The following is a 24,793-nucleotide window of genomic DNA, read 5'->3' on the forward strand; positions in this document are numbered from 1 at the left end:
ATACTCAGGTCCCCTGCTTACGTGGGCCCCTTAGTCATGGCAGGAAGTGGATAGTTTTCCTCAATGTATCAGTCACTATGGAGATGAACTTACACAGCTAGTGTCTCACTGATAAAAAGCCATGGAGACCAGGTTCTCCAGTCACTGGGAGTTTATCAGGGATAGAACGATATCTTCTCGTTTCATCCCTGATCCAGGTATAAAACCTATAGGTCCCATGTTTTACTGTATGTTTCTCAGATTTGCAGCTGCTGAAATGCCAAGATAAATACATTTTCTTGAACAGGCCAAAGTGGCTGGAGGGAAGACAGTATCACTCTATAACCACCAAATCTGGATATAGGTGTTTCTAAAGGAAATATACAGGCAGAAGAGAGAAAGATATTACTAAGACGTGGGGCTTTGTTCTAACACTAGCACAAATCTAGGTGCTACATAACGGAGATGCAAAGTCTATACCATGGTTTCGTAGGGGCAAAGGTCCAGTACCTCCTTGACTATGCTAAAGTATTTGCGTTAGTTCAGTACAGCATCAGTTCCTAGTACCTAACATATAAAATGCAAATCAGAGAGTGGAAATAACTAGGGGGTGAGTGGTATCCACTGTCCACTCTAACTAGAGGTGATGCAGGCACACCTGGCCACCCAATGTGGCTTGAGAGAAAACATGATACTCCCTTGGCTCTAATATTAAGGAAATACTCTTCCACTTCTAGATGATGATGACACTGAGAGCCCTGCGGGGGCGGGGGGGGGGGAGCGCGGAGGGTGGGGGGAGCGCGGAGGGTGGGGGGAGTATGCGTGCTATACAGTGACAGGCATAAGGTTTTGAAGCTCAGCAAACCTGGATTCTAACCCCTGCTCTAGCAGTTGCTCTTGTAAAAGACTGAGAAAGTTGAATGGAGATAGGATGATTACCACCTCTTAGAGTTAGTCTGACCATTAAATTCAATTATGCTGCGGAGTGCCTGGCCCATTTGAAGCACTCAGTAGACATTCATCCAAATCCCACACTCATCACTCATCCTCTTCCTACAACCTCACTTGTCAAATGATTTCTTCCATGTACAAGAGAGTGGAACCCTAGCAGGGGTCAAGACAGACAAACAGATCTTCTCTGCCAATTGATGTAAACACATCCCTCACAGCTCCGAAATGCCAGGCTTCCGAACAGTGTGACTCTCAATATTTGGATCATGGACAGCAGATTAGGCGAAAGGGTCTTCCTACTGATCTGCAAACGGATCCAGATGTGCAAGTCTTTTCTTTGGTTCTCACTGGTAAACAGCACTCAATTCCGTACACTTCCATAGTTAGTTTCTAGTGGCCTGTGGTCACAGGAGACCTTAGGAAAATCCCCTGCATGAAGCCCGAGACTTCCTTTCCCCTGATGAGGACAATCAGTTTTTCCTTGTGTGGAAAGTGAATGAGGTTAATTAAACTGTGATATTATTTTTTCTGAACAAGGTATGCTAAAATGCATTTGCTCCTTCCAAGTAGGGGGAGCAAAATTATAGTGAGGAAAGGAGATGATACAGTGTCTGAGGACCTTTAGAGAACTGTGCTTGACCGATTTTTTATATATGTGTCTCCATAAATAGATTAAGGAGAATTCTGACCATCTGTGTCTCAAGATAAATGGGAATTACGACTGGATGTCAACACAAGACCCCACACCTGCCCTAAGGAAAACAGAAGATAGGATTGAAACGCACACATGCTCCCCATCTCTGTCCCATAGCCAGGCTTGGCTACAGGTGGCAGGAACCCCTCAGTGGTCCTCTATGTCCAGTAGGAGTCATCTTATACTGGCTCCCAGGCCTCAGGTTGTCCAGACACTGAAGACTCTCGCCTAAAGAATCAGGACTAGTGCAGTTCATACCTACAGAGATCAGGGCCATGGATATCTCTTGGTAGTCATTTCATTGAGATCTGGATTCAAGTACAGTCATCAGTATGGGAAACAACCCATTTTGGAAACACTCCTAAATTTTCTAAGTGTAGCGTTAATAAAACAATATTCTTAAAATAAAATTGATCTTAAAAAATAAATAAATAAAATAAAATCGATCTTAATACAGAAGTAGATAAAAACTTGCAACTCATTCTAGAGAGTAGTCATCATGTCTAAGCCCGTTTGATCATCCTTTGTTTCATTAGAGCTCTATTTACTCTCACCCCCTTATAGGAAAACCCACCCTAACCCCTTTTTCCTCTTCTTCCTTCTGCTTTGCTTCCAATTTATGTCTCACATTCTTCCTTTGCATTCTTTCTCAGACCAAAATCCTGAAAATAAACTCCTCTCAGCATAGCCTCAGGATCCCAAAAGGGATGAGGTGGTGCCACAGGCAACCTCCTCTTCCTAGCTCAACACCCAGGTAGCTCAGCACCCAAGGGCAATTTGCCTGTTATAAGCTTTGGGGAGGCTCTCTTGAGTAAAGCTGAGCTGTCAAATACGCAGACATAAGCTAGAGGGGTGTATGTGTCACTTAAAGATGCTGACACAGGCAAATCTGATCTAGGACTGACAGATGCTTAATCAAATGAGACAAACGGAATGTATTACTGCCAGTGTCACTGCTGCTTTCTCAGTTGGCATTGCTGTTACCAGGCTCAAGTAGCTTTGGACTAGTAGGCAATGGATAGGGGAAGAAAGAGGCCCCTAGGTATATGCTACTTCATGGGGTTGGGCTCTTATCCCATGCTAAAATCCTCAGTTTCACCATTATCCTGACTCAGTTGTCCCCTTGGGTTCTGCTCTTTGTGACTGCTCTATTTTGCTTCTCACCAATAACTGGCTGGTTTGGTAATGCTGCTGGAATGCAACGAATACAATATACGGGAAATGGATTGGCTTTTACAAAGGGAATTTATTAGGCTACAAATGTGCAGGTCTAAGGCCATGAAAATGTCCAAATTAAGGCATCCAGAGAAAGATATCTTGACTTTGAAGAAAGGCTGCTGACATATGGAACACTTCTCAGCTGGGAAGGCACATGGCAGGTGTCTGCTGCTCTTTGCTTCTAATTTGTTGCCTTCAGCTTCTAATTCCAACTGGATTTACTTTCACTTTAAACATTTGTGGGTCCTCTCTTAGTGTCTCCAGGGCCAACCCTGGATTTAACCTTTTAGCTTGACATCTCCAAACATCTGTGTCTGGTTTCATTGCTCTGCTCTCTGTGTCACCTCTGAGCTCTCTTTCTCTGCTTTCCACCTTTTATTCTCTTCATACAGGGCTCTAGTAAAAGGGTTAAGATCTACTTTGAATGTGTGGGGTCACATCTCCATCTAATCAAAAGGTTTCACCCATAATTGGGTGGGTCATATCTCCATGGAAACAACCTAATCAAAAGGCCCCACCCAAACAATAGGTCTGCCACCAAAGATTGGATTAAGATTTGAATAATGTGGTTTTTCTGGGATATATAAAAGTTTCAAAATGGCACCCTGGCCAAGCTTCTCATATTTTTCAGTCTACAGCCCAGAGTGGGGATGGTCAACTGATTTAGCTTGTTACTGTCCACCCACCTGGGCAGGTGCATTGCTCCAAGCCACCTCTTTGGCTGCCAGCAGGCCTACGGATAAGATGCTCTTAGATCAGGTGTTCACTCCTAATTGAATTGATGTCCACCCCTATTCACTACTTCCATGAACAGGGCCTGCTGCCATAGCCATTTCAGTCAGAGGTTGGAAAGGCAAGTATTATGGCAGATACATCCAGTATGAGGGAAAATCAGAGAAGAAGTGAGACAAGGCAGAATTAGCATTTGGGGGGAAAGCTTCTATATGACAGACATTGTACTAGGCACTTTATAACTGCATTTATCTCATAAATCTCAAAAGGGATCATCTTTCCCTGTCATTGGAGTTATCAGATTCAGAGAGCTGAGATCTGAGATTTTAACAGGGGCCCCTGTAAAAGGGTCCAAAGAGACCTCATCCAAAGTTGGTGTACAGTCTTAAGTCTGCCTTCTCTGGGCATGAGAATTCTTGCAAATCCAGGTAGTCTAGCTCAGCTCAGTTGGACTAGGATATATCTCGTTATAGGGTGTTCCTTCCCTCAGCCTTATTTTATGTATATTTACACAAACACATGCCATGGACACTTCCAAAGGGAGAGTGATTGTGACGAGGCAGAATCCGGCTGTTTAGGATCTTGGATCCTAACAAAACGCCATCCCTTCCATTTTCTAACAGTTTCATGTAAGCATAGCTGGTAGGATTCCCACTTTAAATATGAGAAACAGAGTCCATATGGTTAACTGACTCTATGACAATGCTGGCTGTGCCCTCCCCATGTTCCCCTCATCTGACATTTCCTTGCACTCTGGCCCGACCTCCAGCTGACTGCCAGTACTTGTCCTCTCTGCCTGAAACAGTCTGCCCGGCCCACCTGTGGGGAGGCTGGGGTTGCCAGAACCCCCTTCCAGAGGCCTTCAGCCCATGTCTGACTGGGTTTGGTGGGATAACTCTAGGACACCTGTCCTGTACCGGCTCAGAGAGGCCCCCGATGGAAGTTAGCATCCATTCCCACTGCTCTGACTTGCTTGATAATTCACCCTTTATTCTCTGCCTTCCCTTCCCTGTCTCACTTCCTCATTTTCCTACTAGTGTTTTCTGGAATCAATTCCAAATAAACTACATTCTAAGGAAACAAATGATGACAAGCAAACCACAAAAAGGTTTGAGGCACAGCTTTACCATGTGTTAACTTGCATAAGTTATTTAAAAACTCTGAACCTCAAACCCTTCATCTGTAAAACGTATGTAATCATAGTTTCGTCTTTGAGTTGATGTAGCGACTAATCAGTTTGCTCCGTGCCCTAGCCTTTTAACTAAGCAAACGAAACAGAGAAGATTATCAAGAGAGAAGGAATAAGTACATGTTCACAGAGAAAGGAAATAGAAATACTTTGGTATGGCCTACATTTCCTCCAAGAAACCCTCCCTGACCTCTAAGCCTGGATTAGATGCTTCTCTTTTATATGTTCTCCCAGCATCAAGTTCATCCCCTATCTTATCAACTTTCCATAATGTACGGCAATTCCTGGTTTCCTTTTCTGTATTTTCTTCTCTGATCCTGATCCAAAGGCTGCGCCATAAGAGCAGGGACAGCATCTGTCTGGCTAACGACCCCTCCAACACTCAACGCACAGTCAGGCTCACAGCTGGTGCTCAGGAAACATTTGTTCAATAGATAACTGAGGGGGGAGGAGGGAGAGGGAGGGTGGAGAGGGAGGCCAGAGTGCTGGGCTTGGAAGGGCAGACATACCCCCATATTGGGAGTGCCCATCCATATGGCTACTGATTGTCCCAGGTCCCACTGGTGTCACTCCCCACATAACTCTGCAGTCGGTGTCAGAAGCCCTTGAATCAAGATTACAGAAGTCCAGAGAGACCAGGCAGAGAAGCACTCACTTCTATTCCTAGAAAGGACCGACTTTCATGCATCTCTCCCCATTCCATCATTGCTCCTAGGAACAACTAGAGATAATCAGGCCTTCATGATAGGATGAAGAAATGCAAGTGCACCCAAATCCAGATTCAAGGCGAATCACAAAAGATAATTTACTAGCTGCAATATTATGAAATTAAATTAGAAAACTACCAAAGCTAAATGATATGAAGGGGAAAAATCACCATCTAATCACCAAAATTATCATCATCAAATTTGTCTAATTACCCATAATCTACCACGTTGAGGACGCTTTAAAAAATGGAACCATTGGCACAAATTTGTAGTCAGCCTGAAAGACACTACAGTGACAGCTCACATATTTACCATAAAGAGCCATATTTCCACTTTTTAAAAGCAAGTGGCTGTTTCTTAGCTGAAAAATAATGAATTATTCCTGAATAGTAGCCCTAAGCATGTCAGTTCTGTGCCAGACCCTTTAATAAGTCTTTTATTTATATTAACTCATTTAATCAACCCCTCTCCTCAAGTGTAGTCACTACTATAGGGCTGACTTTTCAGAAAAAACCTGAGTCCCAGCAAGGCTAAGAAAGTTCCCCACAGACACCAAGCCACGAGGTGGCAGAGCCAGAGATACGCCCCCCCACCCACCCAGTCCCACCCCACTCCGGAAGGCTGTGCTCTCACCCACCTGCCTTCCGTAGAAATCCAAACTTATTCCTGAACTCAAGGCGCATCCAGAGCAGACCATGCAGCCTCCAATGGAGGAGCCATTACATTCCCATCTTTTTGGATTCTGAATCTTGTCAAAGGGCTTCTGGGGGGGATTGACAAGAGCCACACACTCACTGACACCCCACTGCTACAGGGGCATGCCTGCTAAGGAATCAGAGAGGTGCCTGACTCATCTTGTTCCAGGAAGAGGCAGAGTCCTGGGCCCTAGAAAGTACTCAAACCAAAATGAGAAAACATTTATTTATACAGCAAACCAGTCATTTATGAGCCCATTCTCAGGCCACCCTTCCTTTACTCACCATTGCCAAGTGGTGATGTCCTCAAGATCCCATCCTGGTTCCCCTCTCTTCTCTGCAAGATACAACAAGAGAAATAAATTCTGGGAGCTCAGGGAAAATTAAAAATTAAAAAAAAATTTTAAAAAACAAGCTCATAAACTGTTCCTTACTATTTAAGCAGTGAGTCTTAAGCAAATTACTTACTACTTTTGAGACTGTTTCTTCGTCTGTAAAATGGAACTGAAAGGTCACAATGACAGCAGGTGGCAGTGTGTGCCATGGGTCTGCAGGTGCCCCAGGAATGGCAGGTATTGTGGTCACTGCTCCCGGTCTCTCTAAGCAATGCCACCAAGGCCCACACATTCAGTCAACACCTCCACCAGCCGATAACTCCCAAAGCTGTGGGCCCAGCTTAGGTGTCCTGCTCTCTGTATCCAGATCTTTCAGAGGCACCTCCAACTCAAGAGGTCTGAAACTGAAGGCAGCAAATACCCACACCTACTCCACAACCTCCCATAAAACCTGCTACTCCCATTTCCGCTCACCAGTCAACAGGGAGCCATTCCTCACACTTCCTTCTCCTCCCACTCTTCCAGTATGATCTGTCAATTGCCTCGTTTTTCTCAAGTAATTCTCTGGTTTTTTTTTTTTTCGGCATGGGCAGGTTCCGGGAATCAAACCAGGGTATCTGGCTCAGCAGGCGAGAATTCTTGCCACTGAGCCACCATTGCGCCACCTCAAGTAATTCTCTTTTTCTCCATTCGTATCCCATTACTTAATTTCCTTTCCTAATAATAATATTCATTCTAAGTTAAAAATCTGTCATTCCCTTATTGAGAATCCCCAATGACTAGGTGATAAAGTCCAGGCTCTTTAGTGTGGTACAGGAGCCCCCAACCTAGCCCCGTCTCACTCTTGTCTGAATCCAGTCCCTCCACGTGTCCCTTCCACGTCAGCAGGTACAGCCCTTCCCATCCCCGGCTTGTCCACCATCAACTTTCCAGTCATCTTCCCAGAGACATTTCAGGCATCAGCTCCTTTATGAAACTTGTCCCCCAAAATCTCATCAGAAAAAATTAAGTACTCTTTTCTCTGCCCTCTAAGTACTCTAGGCATCCTTTCTTATGGCACATTGTTTCACAAGTACTTATTTATATACTTATTATATCATATTGTTTCATAAGTACTTATTTTTATCAGTCCCAATAAACCCGACCTTCCTCAAAGAGCCACATTTTTCTCTTTCATTATTGTTTACGTGATTCCTGAAACAGCATATTGTAGCAGTTCAACGCATGTGTTTTGAATGAATGCCTAATCAAAGTCCTCTAGTTATATAGTTTCTGTCAGCCCCACAATAGCAGATAAAGTCTTACTAAAGTACACCAATCAACAGTGTAAAAACAATGTGAGTTGGTTGCCTAAAAGGGGGCAGAAGAGGAATGATACTGCTCTTGAATTCAATTAAATTTAAAAAGCATATTTATGCAAGATTGGGATTATATAGATTTATAAGATCGTAAGCTGACCTTTATAAAATTTATAATAAATTGGGCTGACAGTCACCTAAACAACTATCAAAACTAGGTAGAGTAAAATAAAAAGTGCTAAACAGATGACTTGACCCTCAAACTATTCCAGATTCATCCTAGTAGCCTGCATTGCCATTTCTGCTTTCCCAACCTTCAATAGCACACTGCTAAAGCCCTTGTATTTTTTTTAATTTTTCTTCATAAAATAACGTATAAACATATACATTTTTAACATACAAACATTGTTTTATTGTAATAGACTAATTGTGTAATTGTATGCTTAATGTATTTGTTCCTTATTTCAGCTCCATGTGGCAATGACTGTGTTTGTCTTATTCACCCCCATCTCTGTAATCTAACACAGCACCTCATGTGCAGCGGGCTCCTCACAACTCAGAGGGGCAAAGAGAGAGCACAATTAATTTAAATACTAAGGATCAGAGAAGACTTTCCAGAGGAAGTGTATTTGATATAGAGGCCTTCAAAAATAAGAATGAGGCTTTTAAATTTAATGGAGAGCTAATGAATATTCCACACATATTTTTTCATTCATCTTCCTTGGAGACTTATTTTTTCATCAGTAGTTACATATATTTCAACCAGCTTTGCAATAATACCCATTCTTTGTAGGCATACATGGAGAATTATAGTTTTCTGCCATAGCTTACAATTTAGCTGGGAATAAAAAAGTGTCTCCAGTGAAAAATCAAATAACCATATAAGCTGGAATAAAATTACTTTCCTCATAAGTGATAGAGTTAAAGTCATTTAGAAGAGAGCAGGATCACTTGCTGGAGACTTGAGTGGTTTTCTTGGAAAAAGCAGGATTTTTATATCAGCCTAGAAGATTTGAAAAGTCCCCCAAAAGGGGGAGAGGATAAGTGGAGGGGTACTGCTGCCCAGGAAGGAAGCTCATGGAGGATAGAGTCAGAAAGGGAGCAGAAACAGAGAGAAGGAGATCCAAATGCCCCCTTTGGCTGTGAATGCCAGCTGAGAAATTTAGACTTTGTTTTACATGTGGTAGAGCCAGTCAACATTTTAACAGATGAAAAATAAAATGCTTGGGGAATTTAGTAATATTTCCAGGAAGACTAATTAGGAGAATACTAAAGATATCCAATTAAGAGGTAGTAAAAAGGAAAAGATAAAAGAGGGACATTAAGAGATGTAAAATAACCAACTTACTTTCTGATTGTTAAAAGCGTCTCTCCTACTTTGTGATTGAGTGATCAGAAAGTAACTGAACAATTTCAGAAATAAAAAAGAGCACAGGAGGAACCATTGGTGGAGAGAACAGGATAGGTTTGACTTAATCTTTTTTTTTTTTTTGCTTTGGAGACAATCAGAATGAAGTACCTCAAAGGAAAATGGAGATATAAGATTTTACTCTGTTCATTATGGTTTTTATTATTGCCATTATCATTACTAGGATAATGGTGGCAGTTCATTAGTTTAAGACTATGGGCATCAAAATTCTTTACTTTGTTCCAAGAAAAATAATTTGGGAAGCACAGCCTCAGATTTAAAATGTCACTAACTTTGCTTTGTTGTCTAAGCCTCTCAGTGATGGAAAGCCTCTGCTGTGACTGCAAGAGGTGTGTAGTTGAGTGGGAGGGGGAAGGCGAGGGGCATTAGTCACATCCTAATAAAGGTTTGCATAAGGTAAGTATGACGGCGAGATAGAATTATGGGTAGGAGACAACCTGGTAGCTGTCAACTACCAGGCCTCATGGGACGTCATACTTTAGAGAATGAATGCTTTCCCATCATGTCGATTTGACGAACATTGAAGAAACTGACTGGAACTAAGAAAAAAAAAAAAAGAGACTGAAGTCTATTTATAAGGAGTAATGACCCTTCCCTTCATACTATCTTGAAAAACATATATATATATATATATATATATATATATATAAGTTTCCTCCACTAATTGCTTCATATTTAGGCTGGTGGCCCCATGCATTACTCCCACAGCATTTATTCATTAATTTGTCCAACAACATGCTGATTCCCCAATACGTATATTTTCAGTCCAGTTTTCTCCACAATGAACTTTTTCAAATCTGTCACATCATGTCACTTCTCTGCTAAGAGTCCTCCAAAAGCTCCTTAGTTCACCTAGAAAAAAACCAAAGTTCATACAACTTTTGTCCCTACCAGAGGATGCCACCTTGTATATCTCATTTTTCATATCTGACTTAATCCAATCATTACAAGAGTTGTAGGGAAGATGCAGACAGATGAAGAAAGAGGAACTGATTCCTTCCTCTGGCAAGAAAACTACATTCTCATTCTACTTTTGATACAGTTCTACATAGCAAGACATCAAGTAGATTTTTCTAGATTCCCTAGTTATTCCTCATTTGAGAATGAGAGAAGTTTTCATAAGTGAATGAAATTATATGCTATTACGGTTGCACTGCTTAAATTATGGTGATAAATGAAGTTAGAAAAATAAGACATTTTCAAGTGGAAAAAATATATTTTTATAATCCTTAGAAAATAGAAATGTTCACAGGGATTTTATGATTAGCTTGCTACAGTTTTAAGTTGTAATTTATGGTACTGAATGTTTCCATACATTTCAGAATGCCCCCCAAATACAACAACAAAACACTCAATCCAAGGACAGTTACATTCATATTTAGATTCAGATGCACTGACAAAATCAGTAACTAAAGCTATTACATGCTTTCATAGCTCAAGAATCAGTGATCTACAGAATGTTTAAGTTACATTCTATAGAGTTACAAGACTTATTACAAAATATATCTTTGGCATGAATTGCTAAACTGTTCTGGCAGTTTACATGAAATATGCTCTCCTCAATAGTATTTTTTTTTGCCTCGATAGTATTCTAAAATAAATGTTTAGTTCCTTATCTAGTATACCCATATTTATGATTATACTTGAAATATTTCTCCTCTGTTTTAACAGAATCTCAACTTCCACATGTCTGAGGATCCAAAGGGGAAAAAGGAAAGTCTTCTAGGCAACTCTAGAAGTCCTACTGTGCTATTAACTAAGACCAGTCACACACAAGGAGAGGGTGAGGCTTTGAGTAAGACTATGGGGTCACTGACAACTAAGTTGATTGAACAACCTCAAGGACCCAAGACCCTTTTCAAGAGGTCCAGCAAAATGAATTGGCCATTGGACATTCACCCTTTAAACAAAAGTTTACTCAGAGACAACAAATGGAAGCAAACTGAAGCAACCCAAGAAAAACGCAGGTCTCTCCTCCAGCAGTTTTGCAGAAAATATGGTGGGGTGAGTCGTCTTCAATCTTTTCATATGGTATCCAGAATCTATGTAGAAGATAAACACAAAATCTTATATTGTGAGGTACCAAAGGCTGGATGCTCCAACTGGAAAAGAATCCTGATGGTACTAAATGGATTGGCTTCCTCTGCATACAACATCTCCCATGATGCTGTCCACTATGGAAAGCATTTGAGAACACTGGATAGCTTTGACTTAAAAGGGATATACACTCGTTTAAATATGTACACCAAAGCTGTGTTTGTTCGTGATCCTATGGAAAGATTAGTGTCAGCATTTAGGGACAAATTTGAACACCCCAATAGTTATTACCATCCAGTATTTGGAAAGGCAATTATAAAGAAATATCGGCCAAATGCCTGTGAAAAAGAATTAAATAATGGATCTGGAGTCAAATTCAAAGAGTTCATCCATTATTTGCTGGATTCCCACCGTCCAGTAGGAATGGACATTCACTGGGAAAAGGTCAGCAAACTCTGCTATCCGTGTTTGATCAATTATGATTTTGTAGGGAAATTTGAAACTTTGGAAGAAGATACCAATTACTTTTTACAGCTGATTGGTGCTCCAAAAGAGCTGAAATTTCCAAACTTTAAGGACAGGCACTCTTCTGATGAGAGAACCAATGCTCAAGTCGTGAGACAGTATTTAAAGGATCTGACCAGAACAGAGAGACAGTTAATCTATGATTTTTATTACTTGGACTATTTGATGTTTAATTACACAACACCATTTTTGTAGTTTGCATTCATTTTCTAAAACTGTGTATTTCAAGTTAGCAACTGTCATTTTACTATCATTCTCTGTATGTAAGAAATCGACCTAAATGCATTGTCTTGATTTAATGTAAATTTTTCACCAAATAGTATTACACCAATTGGCACAAAAGTATAGGAAAATTACCAAAAGGAGACATGTAAACAATTTGAGTTGCTCTAAATGTTTGGAAAAGAACTGCTTCTGCATTTTGAATTATATTGTAGAAGCAATAACTTAGCCAGCTGTTACATTAGCTAAAACAGTCTTTGGCTGTTGTAGGAGGGGGGATCTAAAATAGCATGAGTGTACGTCTGTTTCCAGGAATTCATTGTCTAAAGTGCATGACTATATTTTTAACGATCTATGGCACATTAATCAAACCATCAGATAGTTTGCCAATACCCTGGAATTCTTTCTATCAATGATGAATCAATTTTGCACTGATATTTTGGACATAGGCATTTCAATTTAGATTGAAGGCATTATGTGATTTACAATATAAGAATATAGCCAAAAAAAATGAGGCTATGGCTTTTTATAGTCAACAGCCAATAAAAAATACATAACATACTAAGATCAAAGCAACAAAAGCAACCTTCCTCTTCCAGAAAAACTTAAGAAAATTGATTCTGTTTTCTTTTGAGCTTTCTACACAAAGACATAATGAACACAACTACTAAAGGTCTTCATTTCTAGATCAAGAGGTTGAGAACTTTAAGCTTCATCAGATAAAATGTGCTCCTAATTCTGGTTTAATAGGGCGGGGGGGGATTGTTTCAGGATGGAATAATCATTGCATACAAAAATTGCCGCTTTGAATATAGACCTCAAACAATAACAAGGTTTCATAAGAATATTATTTGAATCAAAGTTTTACATGCATAGCTTTATATGCGGAACATCCTCTAAGAATAGCTCTTGTTTGCAGAGGCTAATTATTCAGCTTGGGAAGGACTTTTTAAAAACTAATATACCACTTCAAAGATAGGTTATGTTTTAGAAAATAAACATAACAAGAGCCTCTAGAAACGTTTTTTAATAGGCTTATGCATAAACAAACTAAGGTATTTTCTTTTTAAGTTTAAATAGTCTATACTAACAAAGTCAAATGCCACTGCATCCAAATATTAAATCAAAGTCTTTGGAAAATAGGACCATGTGTCGCCAGTATGAAAAGTTGCAATGCATTTTAGAAATTTTCTCCAAAGGACCCTAAATGAGAAGACACATTCGGATGGGAAACATATTTTAATTAGTGGCCTACTACCCTGAGTTAAGCAAACCACATGTCATTTAAATCCTATTTAAATGCTTTTCTTGAACATGTTCCTCTTCCCAAACTGTTTTCTTTTGTCAGTAAATGTACAGAATGCTTCTCAAAGAAAGGTATTAATTTTTGAATATTAATAGACCAAAAGGTTATAGTCATACTCATTTCATTTTGAATTTCTATTTCATGGCTCAGTATTCATGAATTGCTTCACTTTTTGACCACACCTACCCTGCCCTATCTGTGTCTCCTAAAGAAAGTGCAGTAGGCTGCCAGATCATAAGTATTAAACCTTCTAAACCGACCTTTTACTACTTTTCCACTCCATTTACTCTTGCCTCTAGACCATACGCTTAAGCCATGCTCTCTATTTTTAAGGAGTATTACTCTAGAATCATTTAAATTGTATAATTTAAAATTTTGCTATGCCATGTAGAGTAGACCCTAGAAACTTGAGTCACTGAAATTATCTTTTTATGGGGAGAAAGAGAATAGAAAATATGCCAAGAAGGCTGAAATTATTCCTAAACTACACAAAAGTAGTTTTAGATGACATTTGCTATAAAGAATGAAGGTCATTTTCTCAAAGGTATCCTTAAAGCTCTCTGAGAAACAAACAAAAAGGCCTCAATTCCCATAGCTTAGGAGAAAAAAACTGGAAACGAGGATCCTACCTCTCTTAATAGTACTTCTAATGCATTGGGAAACGATATATCCTTACATCTTGTAGTTGTGGATTCCAGAGGCAATGTTTATTCTTGCTGAGGGTGAACAAACTTTTGATGTACTGCTCTTCACTTTACATGATTTTGTCTTTTCTAGTTAAGGCCAAAACAGCCAGTCATCATCTTGGATTCCTTGTGATTTTAAACACCCACTGCATTTCTCTCCCCTGAATTGTTCTGCTTTGCAGGCCAGCTAACCTAACGTCATTTAACATCACCTTTGTCATTTTGGCCTCTGTGTAAACCTCAGGTACCAGCATTGCTGCTTCTTTGGACAGTCACAGTTTCGTGGATTTAATCTCTGCAAGGCAAGTGACCAGATCTGGACACATCTTCTAAATGCCTGCATTCCCATTCTAACATTAGCATGCTGTAGGTGTAATTATAAGTTCCCTAATTAAACCCCAAGGATCCTATTTGTTTTCATAGGCAGCAGTAACACACCAGGCAGCCCCTTCAGTCTGTTAGACCCTATTTGAAAGTACTATTAAGGTAACAAGTTGGCAATTAAACCCAAAACCACACTCATTTAACCTGGTAAACTACCTATGGAATTGCAGTATTCATGTGATTGTGCCCAGAAACTGCCACAAACGTCAACAGAAGTGCACATACAGGGCACGGATGTTCTGATTTTGTCATATGGATTGGGAAATATCCATAATGTCAGTGGAAATTTAGAGGCCACTTGCTAAATTCTCTCACTTTACTAGAGAATTTACTAACTTTTCTGCCTCAAAAATATCCTCCAGCAATTTGAAAGCTATTTGAAGACCATTTACAATTAAAAAGAAAAAAACACTTACATTTTATTCATGAATAATTATTTTTGAAAAGATGTTATCTCTTAAAATATATAGTGTTTAGGTGTAGGGGATGTACAAAGAAGAGGCAAAGAATTTGGAATATTAGAGTTTCCTTTATAAAGATCACTTGTTGAATTAGTAGAACTTGGAATTCGTAGTATAGACCTATAGCAACCATCTCCCTACTATGAGCTCTCATTTGACCTCTTGAGACGTTGTCAGCCTTCAGGCTCCTAGGTCTTCACAGAGCACGATAAAACTGACACTTTGCCTATGGTTAACATCCCCAACATGTTCTGATATTGGAAGAATTGTTAGCCAAAGAAGTTTAGTAATGGCTCAACCATCAAGAACCTTATACTAGGGCTAACTCAATTTAGTTTTATGTATAAGATCATATCTTCTCAATCTCAGTCATAATCATAATTATTACAACAATATCCATAATCGGAGCTGGCATTTATTCAATACCACTTGCTTTAGATGTACTAATTTAATCTCCATAGACAGTCTAAGATAAATGCTATTATAAGGCCAGCCTCCAAATATAATAAAGTAAACTATAGCACAGAGTGATTGAGAAACCTGCTTAAAGTGACACAGCTTTTAAGTAAGATGAACCCATATAGCAAATACCACTACCAGATTCTCTTCTTAGAATATAATAAACTTAAATAATTACTTTTGGCTTCTTTTAACTGTGTTAGAACAACTAAAGGCAAGAAATAAATTGGATTCCTGAAAGGTTTTTTGATTTAAATATAGAATATGAATATACATAGCTAGTTAAAGTGTTCCCACTTTAAATCAGTTTATCCATTCATTTCTGCTGGTTATACCAACTTCAAAGATTTTGGAAAAAAATAGGCTCCTCTTTTTTTTCTCTCTTGTCTTTTTTTAATCCCTGGTTAATCATGGGACAGGATATCTTTTTAAAAAGAAACCAAAAATCCCCGGGACAAATTTACTCTCACAAAAAACAAAATATCATTTTGACCAGAATGTAGGCAAGATCAAGAGGAATTTAGTCCAAAAGAGAGAGTCCAGGCCATTTTTTTCCCAAACAGGCATTTTGCCGCTACTGAAGATTGTCATTGCTATGAAACTTTCCATGCCTACTTTTAGAAACTAAGTAATTTTACATTGTGTCTTTTTCCTGAGTTTCTTTTCACAATAATAGGAAGATTGGGAAGCTGACTCTTATAGAAAAGGAGAAAAGAGAAAGTTGACTTGAACCAACTGAAAATTACCTGGAACAAAGTGAAGATGAGCATGCTGAGAACAGACTTTCCCTAGTCTGTCAGATGCAGTTGCTGAGGAAGGATGAGAATGAAGGATGAGTGAGAAAGTTGTTGCCTCACGTTATTTCATTCTCAGGCTTGCCTAGTGGCTCACATCTTAATTCTTCACCAAGATCACATCCTTCTTGACAAATGTAGCCAAAGCTTGTTTAAGCAATTATCCCCCATCTCTAAGCCTCTCTTCACGAGTCTTACACTGTGTTTGGAACACTGTCTTCTCTATCTCTGGACATTCATTTCATGTTAACTCACCAAGTAATCTCTTTGGATTATTCAGATAACTTTGGAAATCTCATCTCTTCCTGAACTCTGATCACTGGAAAAAGGCAAGATAATTTCCCCTGATTTGCTATGTATCAGATTCTTCTCTTACTAATAAAGAGCATTCCTTTCCTTATATATGTATCTTTTTTTTTTTTTTGCTTCATTCGTCTATTTTTCACTTGGTATTCATCTCTCTTTATATGAATATAAAATCCAAGTTTTCATCAGTGAAATATGTCTTAAGTCTTTTAGAGAAAGGGAACTGGACCTGTTTGATTCTACTTTGCACCATATCTAGCAAGGCACTGCATGGAAAGAGTTACTCCAACGTTTTTGATGATGTAGTGCAAAGGATTCTGTACAGCTTCTTTTGATATATAATGTGTATATGTTTGTCTTCGGACTTTCAGGCATCTATAGGACCCACGGATCTAAAGAGCAGGGCAACAGGGGAAAGAGATGTTAGACATGCCTTGTCTATACTAACAGACACCAATAGTAACACATTTACCTAATGCATAGCTGTGGAGACAGCAATCGTTCACATTTCTAAGATGATGAATTTGTTTTATTGTGTTTTGGAAGAAATGATTGAGAAAAATGCATGATTCTGGTCAAAAAAAAAAAGACTCAGGTATTGAGCATATTTGGGGTAGCAGACCCTGGAAAACTATTTATTTTCCTTTAATACATGAAGAGCATATCTCATCCTTACCAAAAAAAAAATATATATATATATATATATATATATATATATATGTAATTTAGGCATTATTTCACCCACCATGTTGTGAACAAGAAAACTGAGGGTCAGGGAGTTTTATGATGAGCCAAATTTTCTCTGGATTTGAAACTAAGAATACACACTGGCAGCCCATGGGCCAGATATGGACACAGATATGTTTGGTTTGGCCAACAGTGATTTTTTTTAATTTTTATTTAACCTTTGAATTCATTGCCAACATTTTAAAGTTAGGATTCTTTAATTAATGTGAGGGAATTTCTGTCACCATGTGGCTTCTATGCCCACCTGAAAGTAGGCCAGCAGAGCCGAGATTTGCCCTTTTGGAGGAGGCCGGAGATCTTCAGTCCACCTCTCCACCTAGCCTTCATCACCCATTTACCTTACCTGCCTGCCTGTGTCTATGTTTTCAACTCCTGCTCTGATGTACTATTTCATCTGCTTAGCTAACAAAGGAGAAGTTATAGCTGAGCATTTTCTTTTGACCATACTTGCTGTTGTGCAGTAATAGGGAAGTTATCACAGTCTAAGTTTCTTATCCTTGCTCAAAAGTCTGCTTTTCTTTTGGTCTTATAGCCAGTGAAATCTTCAAATGATATTTCATTGCTTGAGGAAGTAAGTCTCCTTTGGCTAACAAAGAAGATGTTGGGAGAGATCCAATGCCTTTCTTTGGCATCCTTCTTTCTCAGCCACTGGGTCCCCCTGGCAGCCACCTTTCTTCCCATCCCCTTCAGCAAAGATAAATTATTCTCTCATGCCCTTTGTAACCTCAGTGTTCCAAAGAAACAAGAAACTGGCTCCTACTAACTTTTCTTCAAAACCCCTCCTGTTTTGAAGGCTTAACCACTGCTTTCTCAACTCTGAAAATTCTCTACTTCTCAGCTTTCTCTGAAGATCCCCCTCTCCAGCTCATAACACTTTTCTCCACCCCAGTTCCCACTATTATCCTGGACAACTTAAGCATTCCCCATGATATCTCATCCCCTTGGCTTCTCAGTGTTCTAAGCAACAACTTGTCCTCCTTGCCTTCCTCCTCCTCCTCTTTCTCTGCCTCCCACTTCATTACCTGGAAAGCTGGAGAAAAGAGAAATGCCACCTGTGGGAAGGGACAGCCATAACTTTTATCCCCAAATAGCAGGTAACTTGTGGTAAACTATATAGTACCTAATATTATCCATTGATTCCCTTAAAATTGTCCAAAGAGTTAGAACAAAAAAAATTTCCCCATTATAAACTGAAATGTGCTCGAATATAGTATCTTCCAACTTAAAATAACAATATTATCAGGTTGACTGTAAACATCCTTAACAAAATTATACTCTGATTTAGTTTATCAACTCCTCAAAAACTAGTACATGCACCACCCGAATTACCAAATTTTTGTTAAAAACAGGTTTCCTTAACGCCACCCAAGAGGTACCAAATCAGAATCTCTGTGAAACCCACACAGGAATTTTCCTTTTTAACAATCTCCTTGGGTCGTGCTTATGTACAGCAAAGTTTGAGAACCTCTTATGAGTGCTTTTGTTTTAATGCAGAGCAACTGTAAGTAATAATAAAGCCTGCTCCCTTCATCCTGTCACTTTGTTGAAAAGCAAAGGGGTCTGAGCTCAGAGATGGATCAGCGTGTACTTGTACCAAAGTCCTCCATGGAATTTTGACCTATACTAAAGCAGAAACTTGGCATTTGATGTGTCTCCCAACTGCAAGAACCAGAGCTGAAATGACTAAGTGAGTTATGGGGCCAGCACTGAGCACTGCCCAAACTTTTTGAAAACTTTCAGGCTGAAATGGGGAAGTGGAAACTTTCCTCTGTTTAAAACAAAAAAGACAAATATGTACTGAAGGCAATTTTGGCAACGTCAACTTCACACTGAACAAAGCAAAGAGAGTATGAATTTCTCTAATAAAAAATAAAAAGTAGTTTTCGAATTTTCCCAAGATGATTGAAAATGGAAAATATTTCCCATTTGGGTTATTAGTTTGAGAGCAATGGCCCCAGGAAATATTTTGCAATTTAACTTAAATGGTAAGAATGTACATTTTCTTGGATGTCACTAAATAATTTGTCTCTCTTTGCCTTTCTATTAGGTTGAGCCATATGACATTGTCAACATTTGTCTCTGACATACAAATAGAGCCATTTCATGCATTTCCACTAATAGTTCCTCTATGACTTGCCCGGCTCTGGCCATATTACCTCTCACCTGGACTATCACCCATAGCCTCTGAAAGGAAGCCCTGCCTCCCATCACTCTTCTCTTTAGTCCATCCTACATACTTTGAAAATGAGCATCTTACAGCACTGGTCTGTTTCTAACACAACCCTATGCCTTCGCAGCTTAATCACCCAATAGCTACATCAAACCCCACAACTGTCCAGCCAAACTGAAGTATTACACTTTGTTTTGAAAACTTCTCTTGTCCTTTCCCCTTTGCTTATATTATTCTCACCAACTGGCAGGTCCATGTCTTTATCTTCTTTAAGGACAAATTCACATGCCACCTCCAACATGAGGTACCCCCTGTGAACATCCCTGGAGAGCTCGCTTCACCCACTATGCCTGGACAATCTCATCCACTCTCCTTTGTTTAACTTCCACCTGGAGGCAGATGGTTCCTAAATCTCTTTCTCCAGCTCAGATGTCTTTCTTGGACTTTGACTCGGATTTCCAATTACCTCCTACGTCTTCACCTGGATTGGTAACTTAAAACTTAGCATGACCAAAGCTAAACTCATCATCTAACCCTGAAACTTACTTTCTCCTCATTTCATGGCTCCACTAGCTATCTACCCTGTCTCCCAAGTTTGGACTTGAGGAGTCAATCTAAACTTCTCTCCAACAGTCACTTCCCACAGTTAAAGAATTATGAATATCCACTAACTCCAACACCTACGTATTTCTCAAACTTGCCCCTCCTATCATCTATTCTATCCTAGATTGGATCCTCACTCTCTTACTACAATAATCTCTAACTGTCCTCCCACTCTCTATAGCCATCCTCTCTTCAGGGGCCGTTATAATCTCTTTAAAAGGCAAACCTGAAACTAGCATTCTTCATTTAAAGCTCCTTAGCGACTCCCATCATCAACTCTGTGACCTAACACACACGTAGAGTCGTCCAAGACCTACCTCCCAATCCTTATCCAGGCACATCTCCTCCGAATTCCTGCCTTACTGTTCACTCTCTAACAACCCAGAATGGCTTAGAACCCCCCACAATGGTAGATTCCTGCCTCCTGGGCCCTTAGTTATATATCCCCTCGGCTGGAATACGAACCCACCCATACACCTCCTAATCCCAAAACTCAGCCCAGGGAGGCATTCCCCACCTCTGTCTGGACTTAGGTGAGATGCCTTGCTCTGTGCAGACATGCTTATTGGGAAGCGGTAGTCTGCATCAATAAGAACTGAATTTGAATTCCATATCTTCAACTTTCAAACGAAGGTCTATTTAACTTCTCTGAGTTTTAATTTTCTCATCTCAAAAATGAGGATAGCCATATCTACCTCATTAAGTTTGCTGTGAGAATTAAATGGAAAAATGCATGTAAACTATTTAATAAGAACTCAATAAATAGTAACTACTGTTTTTAACTTGTTAGCCTGTGCATATCTCCCTCTTTACATTTACACAACTCTAATCATTTCTGTGTGTATCTGGCTCCCCCAGTAGACTAAATTCCTTGACGTCCAAGTCTGTGTCTTTTTCATCTTTGGAACCACAGAGAAGACACTCATTAAATATTTGAAGTAGTGAATGCAGGAACAAATCCCTCACATCACTCCCTGTGTTCACATAGCACTTTGTCCTTTCCTTGAGGCACATCCTGACTTGTATTATAATCATATGAAAACATAATTTATCTTTTGTTTTAGATTCTAAGTTCCTTGTGAGGGCAGAAATCATGTGTTGTTCAATAAATATACCTCTGATTGAACTTGAGACTTCTAAGTGTTGATTCTTTTGAATAGGATAATAATTCAGAATAATGACTTCCTAACCACAATCTAGAAAGAAATAAGTAAACTAGAACCCATTGCCTCATTCACCTTAGGCCCTTTCTTTATATTACCTCTACGTCCTCACTATGCTGAATAGTTGGCTCCTCAAGTCAGCCAAGTATTTCCCTGCTCCAGGGCCTTCCTCTGGCTTGTTCACTGAGCCTAGAACACTAAAATCCTATTTAAGTCCGTGTCATTCTTCAAAACAGCCTTTCATGGACCCTAGACCACATCTTTCCAGGGTCACATTTCTTGCTTTTTCCTCCATGCTTTCCCACAGCACCTCATGTGGGTGACACTCAGCAAATGCGTATGTACTGATTGAACAAACAGAATTCTGAGTTTCAGTTTTTAAGGTTGGCAGATGCTATACTTAAGAAGATTTCACAGGAATTTCTCTGCCAGACCTATGGAAGACAAAATTCTTAGATACTGCTTATAGGTGAAAGAAACCAAGGCAGTATTATGGATTTGTTCCTTAGCAGAAAAGAGTGGGGAAAATGAAAAGGTGACCTCTGTAACTAATGAGAGCACTGACCAGTCTAAGTTAACTTGGGAATATTGCAGGGGTGGGACATTACCAGAACTTGAAATCGGAAGGGAAGGGGCCTGAGGATAGCTTTGTTGGCTCACACTGATAGTTGACAGCCGTCCAGATCCAAGCTCCTTCTTGCTGGCTTCCTAACGAGTCTTACCCATTTCCAGTGTTGAATTCACAGCACAGGTATCATTCACAACTCTGTACCTTCTAGGTATGTCCTGTTATTTGTCATGCTTCTTCACCCATGTAATCTGCTGAGCCACAGTACACCACTCCCCACAAAACTTAATGAGGCACAAGACTAATACTTCGTACTCAGGCCAACAGACAAATCCACAACTCTCAGCTAATGTGAATGAGCTTGTAAAGTCTATAAAGTAGGCTTTTAACGTTTCTATGTTCTATTCATCCACTTAGCAAATGTAACTACTTACTATTTTTCAATCTGAATGCTTCAGGGGCCCTCTATTCAGTCTCATAAGAGGTCGTACACCAGGCACCCTGTGTAAGGAGGGTCTGGAGAAAGAAGGAGGACATTGGCCCAAATGGTCCTTTTGCCATAAGAATCTATTTTGCTAAAAAGTGACCTCTGTATTCAGTAAACCACAAAGCCAGGACCAGTGTGTCCCCCACCACATGAGGTTCTTTTGCCCACAGATGGACAGATTCTCGGAAGGCAGTGACACGGCCTTCCCTTACGTACCTACATGTCTTCTGGGTCTGTGTCTGGCCCACTGGCTCTCAGAGTCACCTCTCACATTTCCTTGTTCTGCTCTGCCTCAAAGGACACTTGCATTTCCCAGGCCCCTGATTCACATGGCTTCTGGCTGAGTTCAAAAAATGAAAAGCAGGAGACTGGAGAGCAAGGAAGGGAGGACTGGGGCATTTTTTTCTTGTCTATCTTCTTTGGATGATGTCTGACAGCAGCTACATCTCCTGCATGGCTCCAGTTCCCACTCAGGCCTGCCATGGTTCAGCCGTCCTCAGAGAAATCCCGGTACCTGTACATATGCAACCTGTAAGAGGTGAATTAATGCCTCAAGGAGTAAACTTCTGATCAATGGGAAATGTGGCCATGTGAATATGTTCTTCCCCCTTCTTCCCCTCAATAGATAGGACTGAGACATTTTTATATGTTGTCGTCAGTGGTCCTACATTAAGGCTACCATATCCTCAGATTGGCCATTCTCACTTCCTTAGTTGCTCCCCTGAACCCCTCCTCCTGTTCACTGAGATTATACTACATCATAACGGAATAGCACATAAGACCACTGCCTAAGATTCTTCTCAAGTTGGGCCACAACCATCGTTCCCAAGAGTGAGGAAATGATAACCCCGGCAAGTAGCGCCTCTAAGTGGAAGGTGAGTAAGGAATTTGCAATGTGAGATAGTATTACATTTCTTTGTGAGTTTTAGAAGGGGAGTTTTTTGTATTTGTATCATTATGGCATGCAAAAAAGGGAAAAATTCATTAAAATACCTTGTAAATATCCAAGACTGTGGAATCACTCACAATTGTTCCCAAAGCATTTGTTCATGCAATCCTCAGTTAGTGCAATATCCATCAATGCCCTGAAGAACACCAAGCAGGGAAAAAAAATTGACATCTCTCAAAGTAGCTCCAAATCAAGGACAAACTCAGTTCTCACACAGAAAATATATATATATATCTGTAATGATGTTCTGACATAAGTCAGTCTCTCAGTAAGTCCCAAAATTCTACAAACCCCTACCTGGTGGTCTCCAAGTTTGTAATTGGGATAGATTATATTTAGTTGCTGGCAGAATCTTTACAACTGTTCCTTAGCTATAGAGTAAGGGCCATTATGACAGTGTTTTACTTTTCTGGCTACTAAAACAAACATCACACAGTGGGTTGACTTAAACAGCAGGAGTTTATTGGCTCCTGGTTTTGAGGCTACCAAAATTGAAGTATTATCAAGTTGATGGTTTCTCCATGAAGATTCTGGTTTCTGGGGCTGGCTGAAGGTGATTCTTAGTCCTTGGTTTTTCATAATATGGCAATGCACATGGTGGCATCTTCTCTTTTTCTCTGGGTTCCACTGGCTTCCAGCTTCTGCCTGTTACCTCTGGCTTTTCTCTCTGTGGCCATCTCTATAACACCCCCAATAATAAGATTAGGACCCAACCTGATTGCTTTGAGATACACCTTAACTGAAGTAACCTCATCAAAAGTTCTATTTAAAGTGGATTCAGAGCCACAGGAATGGGTTGAGATCAAAAACATGTTTTTCTTGGGTATATAACTCCCAGCCACCACAGACAGAAAGGACCAGTGGAATTCCTTGTAACTGCTTCTTGCCCAAGATGCTAAATCAGAAGCAATATCATATCACAGAACTAGTTTAGTCCTCAAAGTCTTAAAGGATGCAAGGGTAATGTTCATCATTACATCCTTATTCAAGGGTGACTGTAATCTGAACCAAGTAATAGCTGACCAGACAGGGTGACTTTGCTGCAACAAATTAACACAGCTTCTAACATATGGTTTGTAGCTTTTGATCTGATGAAAAACTGCTTCTCTATCAGTAGAGAAGATCAAAAGCGATCATCTGCACACAGAAGAGATAGAATATTTACTATCTTGCTCCAGGACTATGTTAATTCTCTTTCCTTTTGTTGTAGTTTAATCCATAGGGACCTTGATTATCCTGACACTCTGTAAATATACTGTTGTCTCACTATATTGATGATCTCAGGTTAATTGGTCCTGGTGAGCAGGAAATGGCAAGTACCCTAGATGTCCTAGGAAAATACAAGTGTGCAACAGTGTGGGAGTTAAATTCCCCCCAAATTTAGGATCCTGCCACATCAGAGATTTTAGGGGTACAGTAGTCTGGGGCATTTCCTGTAAGGTAAACAAGTTCTTATGCCTTTCACCTCCTACCACTAAGATGGAGGCTTGGTTCTGGGAGGGCCTGTATGCATTTTGAAGGTAGCAAGTACTGCAATTGGAAATACTGGTCTAATCCATGTTGGGAGTCTCTCTAAAGGCCACCAATTCAATTGGGGCCCATACCAGGAGAGGAAGCAAGTCTTGGCTTGGGTGCAAGATGCCCTGCCATTTGGCCAAATGACTTGGTATGCCTGATGGTACTAGATGTGTCTGTAGTG

General features: G+C 39.9%; 1 protein-coding gene and 1 long non-coding RNA gene across 8 annotated transcripts in view; one reads left to right on the forward strand and one right to left on the reverse strand.

Annotated features, from left to right (window-relative positions):
- CHST9 (carbohydrate sulfotransferase 9) overlaps window positions 1-13,588 on the forward strand; it is a 277,877-nt gene extending 264,289 nt beyond the window's left edge. For both annotated transcript variants that reach the window (XM_077135734.1, XM_077135735.1), the window contains one exon: window positions 10,899-13,588. In XM_077135734.1, the coding sequence (XP_076991849.1) occupies window positions 10,899-11,984 (1,086 nt within the window). In that variant the 3' untranslated portion in view covers window positions 11,985-13,588. The remainder of the gene's footprint in view (window positions 1-10,898) is intronic.
- The window catches only part of LOC143662212 (uncharacterized), a 337,353-nt gene that overhangs the window by 27,134 nt on the left and 285,426 nt on the right, over window positions 1-24,793 (reverse strand). For 5 of the 6 annotated variants that reach the window (XR_013165223.1, XR_013165220.1, XR_013165221.1 and 2 more), the window contains 3 exons: window positions 23,139-23,230; window positions 22,362-22,674; window positions 6,451-6,502 (listed from right to left, as the gene is read on the reverse strand). This is a non-coding gene — a long non-coding RNA (uncharacterized LOC143662212). The remainder of the gene's footprint in view (window positions 1-6,450; window positions 6,503-22,361; window positions 22,675-23,138; window positions 23,231-24,793) is intronic. The other variant, XR_013165225.1, reaches the window with a different exon arrangement.

This window comes from Tamandua tetradactyla, chromosome 18 (genome assembly GCF_023851605.1).
Source record: "Tamandua tetradactyla isolate mTamTet1 chromosome 18, mTamTet1.pri, whole genome shotgun sequence".
In the NCBI taxonomy this organism is placed as follows: domain Eukaryota; kingdom Metazoa; phylum Chordata; class Mammalia; order Pilosa; family Myrmecophagidae; genus Tamandua; species Tamandua tetradactyla.